Raw genomic sequence first — 14232 nt, 5'->3', positions numbered from 1 at the left:
GAATGCACTGAGAGTGTGGTGGAGACAGATTCACACAGTGAGTGGTTAGGATCTGGAATGCGCTGTCTGAGGGTGTGGTGGAGATAGATTCACACAGCGAGTGGTTAGGATCTGGAATGCACTGAGAGTGTGGTGGAGACAGATTCACACAGTGAGTGGTTAGGATCTGGAATGCGCTGTCTGAGGGTGTGGTGGAGACAGATTCACACAGTGAGTGGTTAAGATCTGGAATGCGCTGTCTGAGGGTGTGGTGGAGACAGATTCACACAGTGAGTGGTTAGGATCTGGAATGCGCTGTCTGAGGGTGTGGTGGAGACAGATTCACATAGTGAGTGGTTAGGATCTGGAATTTACTGTCTGAGAGTGTGGTGGAGACAGATTCACACAGTGAGTGGTTAGGATCTGGAATGCGCTGTCTGAGGGTGTGGTGGAGACAGATTCACACAGCGAGTGGTTAGGATCTGGAATTTACTGTCTGAGAGTGTGGTGGAGACAGATTCACACAGCGAGTGGTTAGGATCTGGGATGTGCTGTCTGAGAGTGTGGCGGAGACAGATTCAATTGAGGCCATCAAGAGGGAATTGAGTAAGCACCCAAAAGGAAATAGGGGATCGACATTAATCAAACTAGTGTGGATACTGGAATCTGAAACCAAAAGAGAAAATGCTGGAAAATCTCAGCAGGTCTGGCAGCAAATATAAGGAGAGAGAAGAGCTCATGTTTTGAGTTCAGCCGACCCTTTCTCAAAGCTAGACACTGATTGAGTTGGTCTCACAGAGAGCTGGCAATGATCTGACAGGCTGAATGGCCTCAGTCTGCAGTGTAACTATTCAATGAATCGATAAACACTGGCTGAGCACATTCCAGAAACTGAGAGGAGCCCCACCCAATACTGGTGTGTCAGGTTTTGTAAGGTAGTATATAGGCAGATCTGCTGGGCTGGATGAAGAAGATTTAACTGCAGACACAGTAGCAGCTGGCTATTTGGAGGGCTGGTGGGAGCTAAAGTTCTCTGTGCTGTTGTAATGGGCAGAATAGACTTTACAGTGGATAATATAACTGGATATTCATTCTGTTCATTTCCACACTCACTCACTTGGCTTTGTTTGATCTGCAGTCGTTGTAGATAAAGCGGCGACACAGGTGCAGCTCTCCACAGTCCTCACAGTCCCTCTGTGGATAGTTCTTGCACAGCCGGACCGAGGTGAGAGCGATGACCAAACTGTCCGGGGTCGGCGTGGACCCCGCAGCTCCCGACCTTTTCACCACAGCAAAGTGCCGGCTGTTGTTCAGGATTCGGCTGATATCTGACCCAGAGAGGCCAAAACGACTGGCAACGTCCTGCTGGAGGGTGCTGTAATCCAGGGACCCGTCACTGGCGCACAGCTTCTTGAGGGTGAACTGTGTGGCAGCCACCTCCGACATTTCCCCATCCTCACTTTCCATTTCCCTCTTCTCTCCTGTTCCGAACGGAGGAAAGTTTAGCAGATGTTGTGATGACACAGAATCCCAGAAATGAAACAGAAACTAGGAGTTTTACTGGTGGAATGTTGCTCACCGCCCCAGAGGCAGGAGGCTTTTATTTTAACCCTTCAGTCACCAAATTCACTCTGTTAATTTTCCTCTTAATATAAGGTGCTGGTGAGGCCACACCTGGAGTACTGTGTACAATTTTGGTCTCCTTACTTGAGAAAAGATATACTGGCACTGGAAGGGGGTGCAGAGGAGATTCACTAGGTTGATTCTGGAGTTGAGAGGGTTGGCTTATGATGAGAGACTGAGTAGACTGGGGTGATACTCGTTGGAGTTCAGAAGAACGAGGGCAGATCTTATAGAAATATATATTATGAAGGGAATAGGTAAGATAGAAGCTGGGAAGTTGTTTCCACTGGCAGGTGAAACTAGAACTAGGGGCATAGCCTCAAAATAACAGGATGCAGATTTAGGACTGAGTTGAGGAGGAACTTCTTCACCCAACAGGTAGTAAATCTGAGGAATTCCCTGCCCAGTGAAGCAGTTGAGGCTACCTCATCAAATGTTTTTAAGGCAAGGATAGATAAATTTTTGAACAGTAAAGGAATTAAGGGTTATGGTGAGTGGGTGGCTAAGTGGAGCTGAGTCCACAAAAAGATCAGCCGTGATGTTATTGAATGACAGAGCAGACTTGACGGGCCTGATGGCCTACTCCTGCTCCTAGTTCTTATGTTCCTGAGGTGTTGACTCGTGCTGGGGCACATTGTCATCCTGTCTGAGAGTGTGTATATGTGCGTGTGTGTGTGTCAGCTATTTGACTGTGGAAGAACCACAGCAAAACCCATTCCTGACTGTGGAGGAACCACAGCAAAGCCCATTCCTATCCTCACTCGGGGAACATGTGCTTTCTACCGCGGGTGGAACCCAAGGTAGGATGCCAGCTAATGCTGTCTGTCTCGGCATTGTGGCACCTTCCTGGTTTACTTTTGAACAAGAGAATCAAGGGTCAAAATCTTAAATTCATAGGTGAGATGGGGGTATTGTTGGCTGGATATTATTATCCATCCCTAATTGCCCCTTGAGAAGGTGGTAGTGAACTGCCTTCTTGAATCACTGTAGTCCATATGGTGTACACACAGTACTGTTAGTGAGGGAATTCCAGGATTTTGACCCAGCGACTGCAAAGGAATGACCGATATATTGCCAAGTCAGCATGATGAGTTGCTTGGAGGGGCACTTGCAGCTGGTGATACTTCCATGTATCTGCTGCCACTGTCCTTCTAAACCTGGGTTTAGAAGGTGCTGTCCAAGAAGCCTTAGTGAATTGCTGCAGTGCATCTTGTAGACAGTACACACTGCTACTACTGAGCGTCAGTGGTAGGGGGATTGAATGTTTGTGGACGGCATACCAATCAAGTGGAGCTGCTTTGTCCTGGATGGTGTCGAGCTCCTTGAGTGTTGTTGGAGCTGCCCCCATCCAGGCAAGTGGGGAGTATTCCAGCACACTTCTGACTTGTGCTTTGTAAATGGTGGACAGGTTTAGGGGAGCCAGGAGGTGAGTTACCGGCCGCAGAATTCTCAGCCTCTGACCTGCTCTTGCACAGTCATAGTATTTAGATGGCTAGTTGGGTTCAATTACTGATCAATGGGAACCCTTGGGATGTTGATACTGGGGTTTGGTGGTGGTGATGTGTGGTGTGGCGAAGTTTGGCCACTAACTTCAAACTGAACCTGACATGACGCAGAAAGCTGGGCACAAGGTGACCATCAAATTGCAGTTCAGTAGTGCTGCCAAGCAATGAACTCAAGTAGTGCCTGCGTCAGCTGTGGCTCAGTTGGTATCACCAAGTTGGTATCAGCATAATCAAGGACCCCATGCACCCTGGACATTCTCTCTTCCACCGTGTAAAAAATACCAATGCCTGAGGTCACGTACCAACTGACTCAAGAACAGCTTCTTCCCTGCTGCTGTCAGACTTTTGAATGGACCTACCTTGCATTAAGTTTCTCTTTCTCTACACCCTAGCTATGACTGTAACACTACATTCTGCACTCTCTCCATTCCTTCTCTAAGAACGCTATTCTTTGTCTGTACCGACCACAATCCCACTCATGCTGTATCTCCTGACACTAAGGGCAATTTAGCAAGAAAAAACACTCTTCACTGTATGTGACAATAATAAATCAAATAACCTGACAAGGTTCAGGTCTTAAGGGCTTGGGCACCAAACTCCAAGCAGATACACTCCGTGCAGTGCTGAGGGATGAGATGTTAAATCGAGGCCCCACTTGCCCACTGGGTAGGTGGAAAAGATCCTGTGGCACTGCTACAAAGAGGAACAGTGGAGTTAGCCCTGGTATCCTGCCAACATTCGCCTCCATCTGAGGCCTCGGGTCACTGTGCAGAGTCTGCATGTTCTCCCCATGTCTGCATAGGTTTCCTCCAGGTGCTCCGGTTTCCCCCCTCAGTCCAAAAGATGCACAGGTTAGGTTGATTGGCTATGCTAAATTGCCCTTAGTGTCAGGAGATACAGCACGAGTGGGATTGTGGTCGGTACAGACTCAATCAGCTGAATGGCCTCCTTCTGCACCGTAGGGATTCTACAATTCTTGATCAACATCGCAAAAAATATTACCTGCTCACTATCATGTTACTACTTGCGCAGGCTTGCTGATTTCAGGGGCAACATGGTGGCACAGCAGTTAGCAGTACTGCCTCACGACGCGAGGGACCCAAGTTCGATTCCCAGCTTGGGTCACTATCTGTATGGAGTCTGCACATTCTCCCTGTGTCTGCTTGGGTTTCCTCCCACACTCCAAAGATGTGCGGCTTAGGTGGATTGGCCATGCTAAATTGGTCATAATGTCAGGGGGACTAGCTAGGGTAAATATGTGGGGTTAGGGGGATAGGGCCTGTGAGGGATTGTGGTCAATGGGTTGAACGGTCTCCTTCTGCACTGTAGGATTCAATGATTGCTAATTAGCTGCCATCTTCTCTACTTTGGGTGGCACAGTAGTTAACATTATTGACTCACCGTGCCAGGGACCTGGGTTCAATTCCAACCTTGGGCCACTATTTGTGCGGAGTCTGCATGTTCTCCCCATGTTTGCATGGGTTTCCCCTGGATGCTCTGGTCTGCAGTCTAAAGATGTGCAAGTTAGGTGGATTGCTCGTGGTAAGAGTGTGGGGTTACGAGGGTAGCAGGGAATGGGGCCTGGTTAAGAAGCCCTTTCAGAGAGTCGGTGCAGATGTTGGTGTGGGGACTCTGTGGTTCGTTGCAACTACAGGTGTTCGACACCCAGTTATATTAAAAATATAAATGCTAGCTGAGGAATGAAAGGTTCATCATTTGAGGACTCTGGGTCTGTACTCGATGAAGTTCAGAAGGACGAGGAGGGGGATTTTATATAAACTTACAGGATACTGAGAGGCCTGGATAGAGTGGATATGGAGAGGATGCTTCCACTACTGGGAGACACTACAACTCCAGGGCACAACCTCAGAGTGAAGGGACAATCCTTTAAAATTGAGATGAAGAGGAATTTCTTCAGCCAGAGAGTGAATCTGTGGAACTCTTTGCCACAGAAGACTGTGGAGGCCAGATCATTGAGTGTTTTTAAGAGAGAGATAGATAGGTTCTTGGTTAATAAGGAGATCAAGGGTTGCAGAAAGAAGGCAGGAGAATGGGGATGGGAATCATATCAGTCACGATTGAATGGCGGAGCAGACTTGATGGCCGAGTGGCCTAATTCTGCTCCTATATCTTGGGGTCTTAGGAGTTTAGTTTTAAGAAAGGTGTGCGTTTGCAAACCGTCTTTCACAAATGAAGCAGAGTGCTTCACTACTAGAGTGTGGCAGCTATATAAAGTCCAAGTGTTTCAAGGAACCTTGAGGGAATGAAAGACTCGATATAAACAGGATCTTACCTGTGAGAACACAGGTTTGGGGGTGAAGTCCAGACAAGGTATAGGGGCGAAGTAATTCCATCTTAATGTTATGAAGTACAGGCTCAAGACGACACGTCAAAGTGGTGCCAGTGCCCTGGAAAAAAAATGCCAAAGACCTATACTCTTCCAGGACTGTAGATGGCACTATTGCACAAGATTTCAATGGCATCCAACTCCTGATTGGCCTTTTGTAAACTGGTGTGATCTGCCCACGAGCTGATACACTCTGCTCATTTCTCCACACCTTGCAAAGTAACACAACTTCCGTAGCAACCTTCTGTTTTCAACTTCAAGTTGTTTTAACGTCATCATTCTCTCTCCCTCTTGGTCTATATGCCTCTAATCTTCCTTCAATCACCCCCTTCAGCAAGCTCTCGTGCTTCAGAATGTGACCAATCCCAAATGATCTGATTTTTGATTTGTTATTGTCACATGTATTCCAAAGATGTGTGGATTAGGTTGATTGGCTATGTTAAATTTCCCATTAGTGTCCCGGGATGCGTAGGCTAGAGGGATTAGCAGGATAAATATGTGGGGTGACGGGAATAGGGTCTGGATGGGATTGTTGTCAGTGCAGACTTGATGGGTCAAATAGAATATCTACAATGCAGAAGGAAGTTATGATTCTATTAGCATACTGTGAAAAGTATTGTTTCTTGCCTGCTATACAAAGCATACCCTTCATAGAGAAGGAAAGAAGAGGGTGCATAATGCCATATTACAGTCTTAGCTAGAGTGTAAAGAAAGGTCAACCTAGTACGAGATAGGTCCATTCAAAAGTCTGATGGCAGCAGGGAAGAAGCTGTTCTGGAGTCGGTTGGTACATGACCTCACACTTTTGTACCTTTTTCCTGAAGGAAGAAGGTGGAAGAGTGAACGTCCGGGGTCTTTAATTATGCTGGCTGCTTTTCTGAGACAGTGGGAAGTGTAGAGACAATCAGTGGATAGGAGTCTGATTTGCATGATGGATTGGGCTACCTTCATAATCTTTTGTAGTTTCTTGCAGACCGGGAGCCATAACAAGCTGTGATGCAACCAGAAAGAAATGCTTTCTATGGCACTTCTGTAAAGATTGGAGAGAGTCCTAGCGGACATGCCAAATTTCCTTAGTCTTCCGAGAAAGTAGAGGTGTTGGTGGGCTTTCTTAGCTATAGTGTCAGCATTGGGTGACCAGGACACCTAAAAACCTGAAGCTTTCGACCATTTCTACTTTGTCCCCATTGATGTAGACAGGGGCATGTTCTCCACTAGGCTTCCTGAATTCAATGCCCATCTCCTTTGTGCCTTTTCCTCGATATTCATTAACCATCTTTCTTGCACCATTCCAGAAATGTTTTCATTCCTCACATCTTCTTTCCAACTGGCCCATTCCATCCTTTCCCAGGACACCGCACAACACTCTTTGCATCTATGCTTTCCTTCAGCCCGATATAAGACACCCCAAATCACAGCCGTGTCCATCCCCTTAAGATCTCAACTCATCCCTTCACTGCACATTTTTTTCAGTTGGGAGAATGCAGATTTTGCCATTGCTCCTCCAGCTGTTTATGACCTTGGAAACTCAATTTGTTGATATCATGCCTTCGCTTTTCCACTAAATACACCAGGCAGTGAGAAAAAGGCTGCCAAAATATTAGTGAGTTCCTTTGTGCTCATTCTTGGTTTACTGCAGGCTCTGGCATCTTATTTCCAACATTGGTGGCATTTTGCATTATCACCCTTAACATAGAATCTACAGTACAGGAGGCGGCCATTTGGCCCATTGAGCATGCACTGACACCAAACCCACTCTGGTTCCATACCCATAACCCCATGTATTTACCCTACTTATCCCCCTAACAGTAAGAGACAATTTAGCATGGCCAATCCACCTCACCCACACATCTTTGGAGTGTGGCATGAAACCAGAGCACCCAGAGGAAACCCACACAGAAACTGGGAGAATGTGCAGACTCCACATAGACAGTGATCCGAGGCGGGAATCAGCCAGGTCCCTGGTGCTGTGAGGCAGCATAGAACAGCACAGCACAGGAACAGGCCCTTTGTCCACCATATGGTACCGAACATGATGCTAAACTAAACTAATCCTTTTTGCCTGCCCTTGGTCCATATCCCTCTATTCCTTGCATATTCACATGCTTAGCTAAAAGCCCTTTAAGCACCCCTGTCAGATCTGCCTGCACGATCACCCTTGGCAGCACAATCCATACACCTACCCCGCTGTCTAAAAAAGACTTGCCCTTCAATCTCCTTTGAACTTTTCGCCTGACTTTAAGTGCATGCTCCCCTAGTATTAGGCATTTCAACTCTGGGAAAAAGATTCTATCAACCCTATCTATGCCTCTCAATTTTCTACTTTATCAGGTCTCCCCCCAGCCTCCGCCACTCCAGAGAAAACAACCCTAGTTTGTCCAGCCTCTCGTTGTAGCTCATACCCTCTAATCCATAGTGTGGAGATGCCAGCATTGGACTGGGGTGAGCACAGCAAGAAGTCTCACAACACCAGGTTAACATCAGCGCTCACCTGATGAAGGAGCAGCAGTCCAAAAGCTCATGATTCCAAGTAAATCTGTTGGACTTTAACCTTGTGTTGTAAGACTACTTATTGTACCCTCTAATCCAGGCAGCATCCTGGTTAACCTCTTCTGCGCCCTTTCCAAAGCCTCCACATCTTTCCTGTAATGAGGCAACCAAGACCAAACACAAAACTCTTCAAGTGTAGCCTAATGAAAAGTTTTCTAAAACTGCAACATGACATCGTGGCTCTTGTACTCAATGCCCCGGCCAATAAAGGCAAGCATGCCATACACCACCTTTACCACTCTCTCTACCCGTGTATCTTGACTTTGTTTTCTCACTATTCCAAAAAAAGTGCAAATCAAAGTGGGGGAAGATTGTGTGATAGGCTAAGAATTTTAGAAATAACCAGTTAATACTTTTGAAGAGAGAGCGAGCAGGGGATTTGAGATTATAATTTCCACTCCCAGCTGCTATCCTGCCATTCACACCTCATCTACACATCTTTTACTTGTCCCCTTATTGCTCTTTGACTTTTGCACCATGAGCACGGAAAGACAATATAAAAGATAGAACTATAAATGAGTGGGACGTGAGTGAAAACGTGCATGTGTCATTAAAGGTGGCGGGACAGACTGAGTGGTTAACAAAGCACAGTGCAGTAGCGTTACCCTCCAAGAGCTTGCCCTTGAAGGGTAATGTGATATCTTTGGCCAATGTTTTAAATTTACTTATGAACGTCACAAATAGGCTTACATTAACATTGCAATGAAGTTACTGTGAAAATCCCCTAGCCGCCACACTCTGACCTGTTTGGATACACTGAGGGAGAATTTAGCATGGCCAATGCACTTAACCAGCCTGTCTTTCAGACCGTGGGATGAAATGGAAGCACTCAGAGGAAACCCACGCAGACACAGGGAGAATGTGCAGACTCCACACAGACAGTGACCCAAGCTGGGAATCCAACCCTGGTCCCTGGCATTGTGAGGCAGCAGTGCTAACCACTGTTCTGCCCAGACTGCATGAATCCTGGGGCTCAGAGTGGCACAGTGGTTTAGCAATGAAAGTGTCCATTATGAGGGAAAACTAGACTTACTTGAACCCAAGATGGAGCAGTGGGTACAGTATGTTGATCGCCGGTGCTTTTTTTTTGAAGAGTAATGAAATCCAGGGGAGGGAGAGAGAGAGCGAGAGAGAGAGAGAGAGAGAGCGAGAGAGAGAGAGAGAAGTTGGGGAAGACAAGTGGTGGGTTATCCTATTAACAGCCTGCAGGGCTCCAACCTATAGCCTGATAAGGAACCTGACTTCTCCACATACCCCCAACTTCAAAACATTTGAGGAGCTTGTGGAATTAATCAAGGGACATTATCACTCGAAGCTCTTGGTGATAACGCAACACTAGAAATTTAAATCGACAGCAAGGGCCCCAGGGGAATTGATAGCAGTTTGCAGCATGCCTAAGACAAATGGCTGAACATTGCGAGTTTGGGTCTGCACTCAATGACACAGACAGGGTATTCTGTGGTTACCAGTGAATTGCTGTCGGAAAACCAGTACAGATATGATGGGCCTAAAGGCCTCCCTCAGCACTGTAACAATTCTGTAATTGTTTGCGAAACACTGTCATTACATCTCTCCTGAGCTCTGCCCTATCAGTTTCACTTCTCCCTCTTCCCCCTTTCACTTGCTCAAAATCTATTACGTTTGTAACTGCCCTCTGTTCTGATTAATGGTCACAGACCCAAAACATCTGCTTCTCTCTCCAGACTGGAGTTTTTCTAGTATTTTCTGTTGATGCATTGAAAAATTCCACAATTTCAGAGTGTTCCAAAATATCTTATCACCAATTAAGTAATGTTGAAGACTGTTAGAATGTCGGAAATGTGGCAGGCAGTCTGTGCATAGTAAGCTCCCAATAAGTTAACGACCAGAATTTTTTTTTATATAAAAAGAATTTATATATAGTTTCATGATTCAGTTTAGATCATGACTGAGCTGCACTTCTTCTTGCCTTTGCCCCATTTCCACTGAAATCCATACCTACTTGGAATTTAGAAATCTTGCTTCTTAAACATGTCACATAAACTAGAAGCAGGAGTAGGCCATTCGACTCTTCAAGCCTGCACCATCATTCAAGTTGATCATCAAATTCAATATCCTGATTCCCCCTTCCCTCCCATATCCCTTGATCCCTTTAGCTCCGACAGCTATATCTAATTTCTTCTTGAAATCACAGAACATTTTGGCCTCAACTACTTTCTGGTAGTGAATTTCACACATTGAATACATTTCTCCTCACCTCTAAAAGGTTTATCCCTAGTTCTGGACTCACCCACCATCAGGAACATTCTTTCTGAATCTATCCGGTCTAATCCTGTTAGAATTTTATAAGTCTCTATGAGATCCCCTCTCACTCTTCTAAACTCCAGTGAATATAATCTTAACTGACTTAGTTGCTCCTTATCAGACCTACCATCTGAGAAATCAGCCTGGTAAACCTTCACTGTACTCCTTCTATAGCAAGGGCATCCTTTCTCAGGTAAGGACACCAAAACTGCACACAATTCTCTAGGTGTAACCTCCCCAACACCCTATACAATTGAAATACAACATCCCTATCTTATACTCAAATCCTCTCACTATGAAGACCAACATACCATTCGCCTTCTTTACTGCCTGCTGTACCTGCACACTTACTTTCAGTAACTGGTATGTGAGGAAACAAACTTGCTGAGTGTCCAACTCTCTCAATTTACACCCATTCAAGTAATAAGCTGTCTTCCTATTATTGCTACCAAAGTGGATAACCTCACATTTATCCACATTATACTGCATCTGCCATGCATATGCCCACGCACTCAGCCTGTCCAAATCACACTGAAGTATCTTCTGCATCTTCCTCACAGCTCATACCCCACCCAACTTCGCATTATTTGCAAATTTGGAGATAATACATTCAGTTCCCTCTTCCAAATCATTGATATATGATGTGAACAGTTGGGGCCCTGGCACAGATCCCTGCAGTATCCTAGTCACTGCTTCCCAATAAGACCCATTTATGCCAACTCTTTGCTTTCTATCTGCTAACCAGCTTTCTATCCATCTCATAACATTACCTGTAATCTGTGCGCTTTGACTTTACATAGTAGCCTGATATCTGACACTGTTGAATGCCTTCTGAATGCCTTAATAAATCACATCCACTGGTTCTCCTCGGTCAACTCTACTAGTTATATCGTCAAAGAATACCAAAATCCCTGCACCCACTATCTTCTGGTGGTTGAATTCTGCATGTCCAATATTCTTGAGAAAGAGTGTTCATTAATTTCATCCATGATGACCTAGTTCTCTTATCAGGTCTGCCGTAATTCCTTGTCCCATTTAACATCCTTTTTCCATCAGTCTAAACCCCCTTTTGAATAAACCCATTGCCACCACTGCCCCAGCGTATCTTCACTGCTATTCTTCACCACACAAGTTGGTCAACCAGCTCTCCATGGACAATAATCTCAACTATTATACACTGCTCCAAGCAGTCATTTCATTCCTTGGGGCTAAACTTAGTTAAAAATTACACTGTCTCGCCTGCATGGATCAATAATGATGCTGATCCCTACTGCCATCTAACATATTTATTTATTCAGCAAGGTCCTTAAAATGCAATGGATATGTACCTTTCCGCAGTAGCTGATAACAGAGGAGACAGGCAAAACATATTTAGTGATAGGTTGTATTTCAGCACACAGCCAGTCATGTGCCCTCCTTTATTATAACCAAATAGAACAACTACAAATAATTGGATTACATCGAGGTTTATTATTTTTTATAAAAAGAGGTTGCAATCATGTTACCAGTAATTACTGAACTAAAAATTATACTGAGGAAATAGTCTGCAAATACATTTTTTTTTGCAAGCAATAGTTAATTTAATTAAATGTGGAACCAAAAACCTACATTAAAGCATGAAGCAATGGGAAAGGAGGGTCTAGCCAGAAAGGTTTGGAATTAGAAAAGAACTTTTGAATAATTCCTTGAAATTTAACGTTTTAAGTATTGTCTATGAGGCAGGAGGATAATATACAAATTTTACAAACAGGGTGTGAAAGCAGGTTGCTTGTGGTTTATGTTGGTGGGTAACATGACACAAATAGCAGAGGGAGATGAGGAAACAATTAAAGTGAGCCCATTCCAGAAACTTCAGATGTTAGCCTAGAAGAGAGGGAGGGGAGGGGGAAACAAAAAACACAATTTGATCAATAAAAATTTTGAATGAGCTTCAGTTACACAGAATCTCACATCACAGAAACAGGACATTCAGCCCAGATCTATGCCAGCACCTGTGTTTCACACAAGCACTCCTTCTGATTCTAAGATGAAGAGTGAGGCATGAGAGTGCTTGTTTCACACAAGCACTCTCGTGCCTCACTTCATCTTAGGATCAGAAGGATGCACTGATGGGCTTTCTCCTTCACATAACTACCCAACTTTCACTTAAACACATCCATGTTATTCTTGTGATAAAGCCCAAGTGGAACAAACCTGTGATTAGGGCCACAACATTTACTTCTCAAACTCGGGAAGCTACAATAATTCTACTGAATGATTTCCTATAAATCTGATGGATTTAATAATAAAGTTAATCATAGAAACCCTACAGTGCTGAAAGAGGCCATTTGGCCCGTTGAGTCTGCACTGACCACAATCCCACCCAGGCCCTACCCCCGATCCTCGCACATTTACCCACTAATCCCTCTAACCTATGCATCTCAGGAGACTATGGGGCAAACTTAACATGGCCAATCAACCTAACCTGCACATCTTTGGACTGTGGAAGGAAACCAGAACACCAGGAGGAAACCCATGCAGACATGAGGAGAATGTCCAAACTCCACACAGACAGTGACCCTAGCCAGGAATTGAACCCAGGTCCCTGGAACTGTGAAGCAGCAGTGCTAACCACTGTGCTGCCCCAAGTTTATTCCTTAATCACAAGTAGGCTTACATTAACAATGCAATGAAATTACTGTGAAAATCCCCTAGTCACCACACTCCAGTGCCTGTTCAGTTACACTGAGGGAGAATTTAGCACGGCCAATGCACCCTAACCAGCATGACTTTTGGATTGTGGGAGGAAACCAGACCACCTGGAGGAAACCCACACAGACATGGGGCGAACGTGCAGACTCCACACAGATCCAAGCCAGGAATCAAACCCGGATCCCTGGCGCTGTGAGGCAGCAGTGCCTCAGGCACCATTGTGCCACCTTGCCTCACTGAATAGGGTCAAATCCTGTATCTTTTTAGCAAACTCCCTTTGAAGCACAGGTTCTGTTTAGTGAATACCCACAAATGTAGCTTTTACATACTGATTAAAATGAACTGAGACTTACGTCTAGCTAAATGTCAGTTAAATATCTGCTCAGCAGTGATCTTTCTCATCAACCTGGAGAATTATATTTTTGCTTCTCTGCTCAACTTTTGGAAGTTGCAACCAACTGAGTAAACAAAACTAACTCTCAAGTTAAGCAAACAAGGGGAATATGCTTTTCAGGCTTGCCAGTACACGCTCAGTTTGGATTGTTCTGAAGAAATAACTAAGTGCTATTCCACCCCCCCCCCCCCCCCCCCCCCCCCCCCCCAAGATATCATCCATGGCCAAGGGTGCAGGAAATTAATTCCACACCACTCAGCTCCCACCTATATCTGACTACTGGAACTTGACGGTAATTCTGCTCCCCAATCCCACAGAGCAAAGCCGCTAGTCTCGTCTTTATGCTCCTCCCAGCAAGACAAACATCGGAAACATCACTTTAACCATGATTTGATGAATTACTAATAATCTGATCGATATAGGTTCCTTACAAATTGCCACCCTCATCAGAATCTGTCATTACTCACTGTTTAATTAGTTCACTTTTGAGAATTATTTTCAGCATCAGACTGGTACTTATGTGCCTGTTCTCACCACTGTCTACAGTGGTTAGCGTTGAAGATAGCTCTTTCCTCTAAGTTAAAGGGCAAATGAGCAAACTGACTTAGCTCGATAGAATTTTAATCCCATTCATAGAAAGCACTTCATTTTGGTACACTGAAGCATTCAATCTATTTCACAGTTCTCAGGAATATCATCACTACGTCCTCAGCCTCCTGCACTGTTCCAATGAAACTAAACTGAAACCCAGACTCCACGTCAAGTTGTAACAATTTCAGATTATAACCACTGCTTCCTTCCTTCCAGATGGCGTCAGTAAGAATGCCAACGTCATTTCAGCTTCCTCTACAGCCATATTT

General features: G+C 44.9%; 2 protein-coding genes across 23 annotated transcripts in view; both read right to left on the bottom strand.

Annotated features, from left to right (window-relative positions):
- LOC145349952 (protein mono-ADP-ribosyltransferase PARP12-like) overlaps positions 1 to 1493 on the bottom strand; it is a 43873-nt gene extending 42380 nt beyond the window's left edge. Inside the window, exon 1 of the mRNA XM_080198679.1 lies at positions 1097 to 1493. Coding sequence (XP_080054805.1) covers positions 1097 to 1446 — 350 coding nt within the window. The 5' untranslated portion in view covers positions 1447 to 1493. The remainder of the gene's footprint in view (positions 1 to 1096) is intronic.
- A 10164-nt stretch (positions 1494 to 11657) lies between these two features.
- Positions 11658 to 14232, bottom strand: part of LOC145349950 (poly(rC)-binding protein 3) — a 154604-nt gene continuing 152029 nt past the window's right edge. For all 22 annotated transcript variants that reach the window (XM_080198659.1, XM_080198655.1, XM_080198668.1 and 19 more), the window contains one exon: positions 11658 to 12150. In XM_080198659.1, the coding sequence (XP_080054785.1) occupies positions 12114 to 12150 (37 nt within the window). In that variant the 3' untranslated portion in view covers positions 11658 to 12113. The remainder of the gene's footprint in view (positions 12151 to 14232) is intronic.

The sequence above is a fragment of the Carcharhinus amblyrhynchos genome, chromosome 11, assembly GCF_965287045.1.
Source record: "Carcharhinus amblyrhynchos chromosome 11, sCarAmb.v2.hapA, whole genome shotgun sequence".
In the NCBI taxonomy this organism is placed as follows: Eukaryota; Metazoa; Chordata; class Chondrichthyes; order Carcharhiniformes; family Carcharhinidae; genus Carcharhinus; species Carcharhinus amblyrhynchos.
Note: the sequence above shows the minus strand (reverse complement) of the source record. Positions and strands in the feature narration are given on the sequence as shown.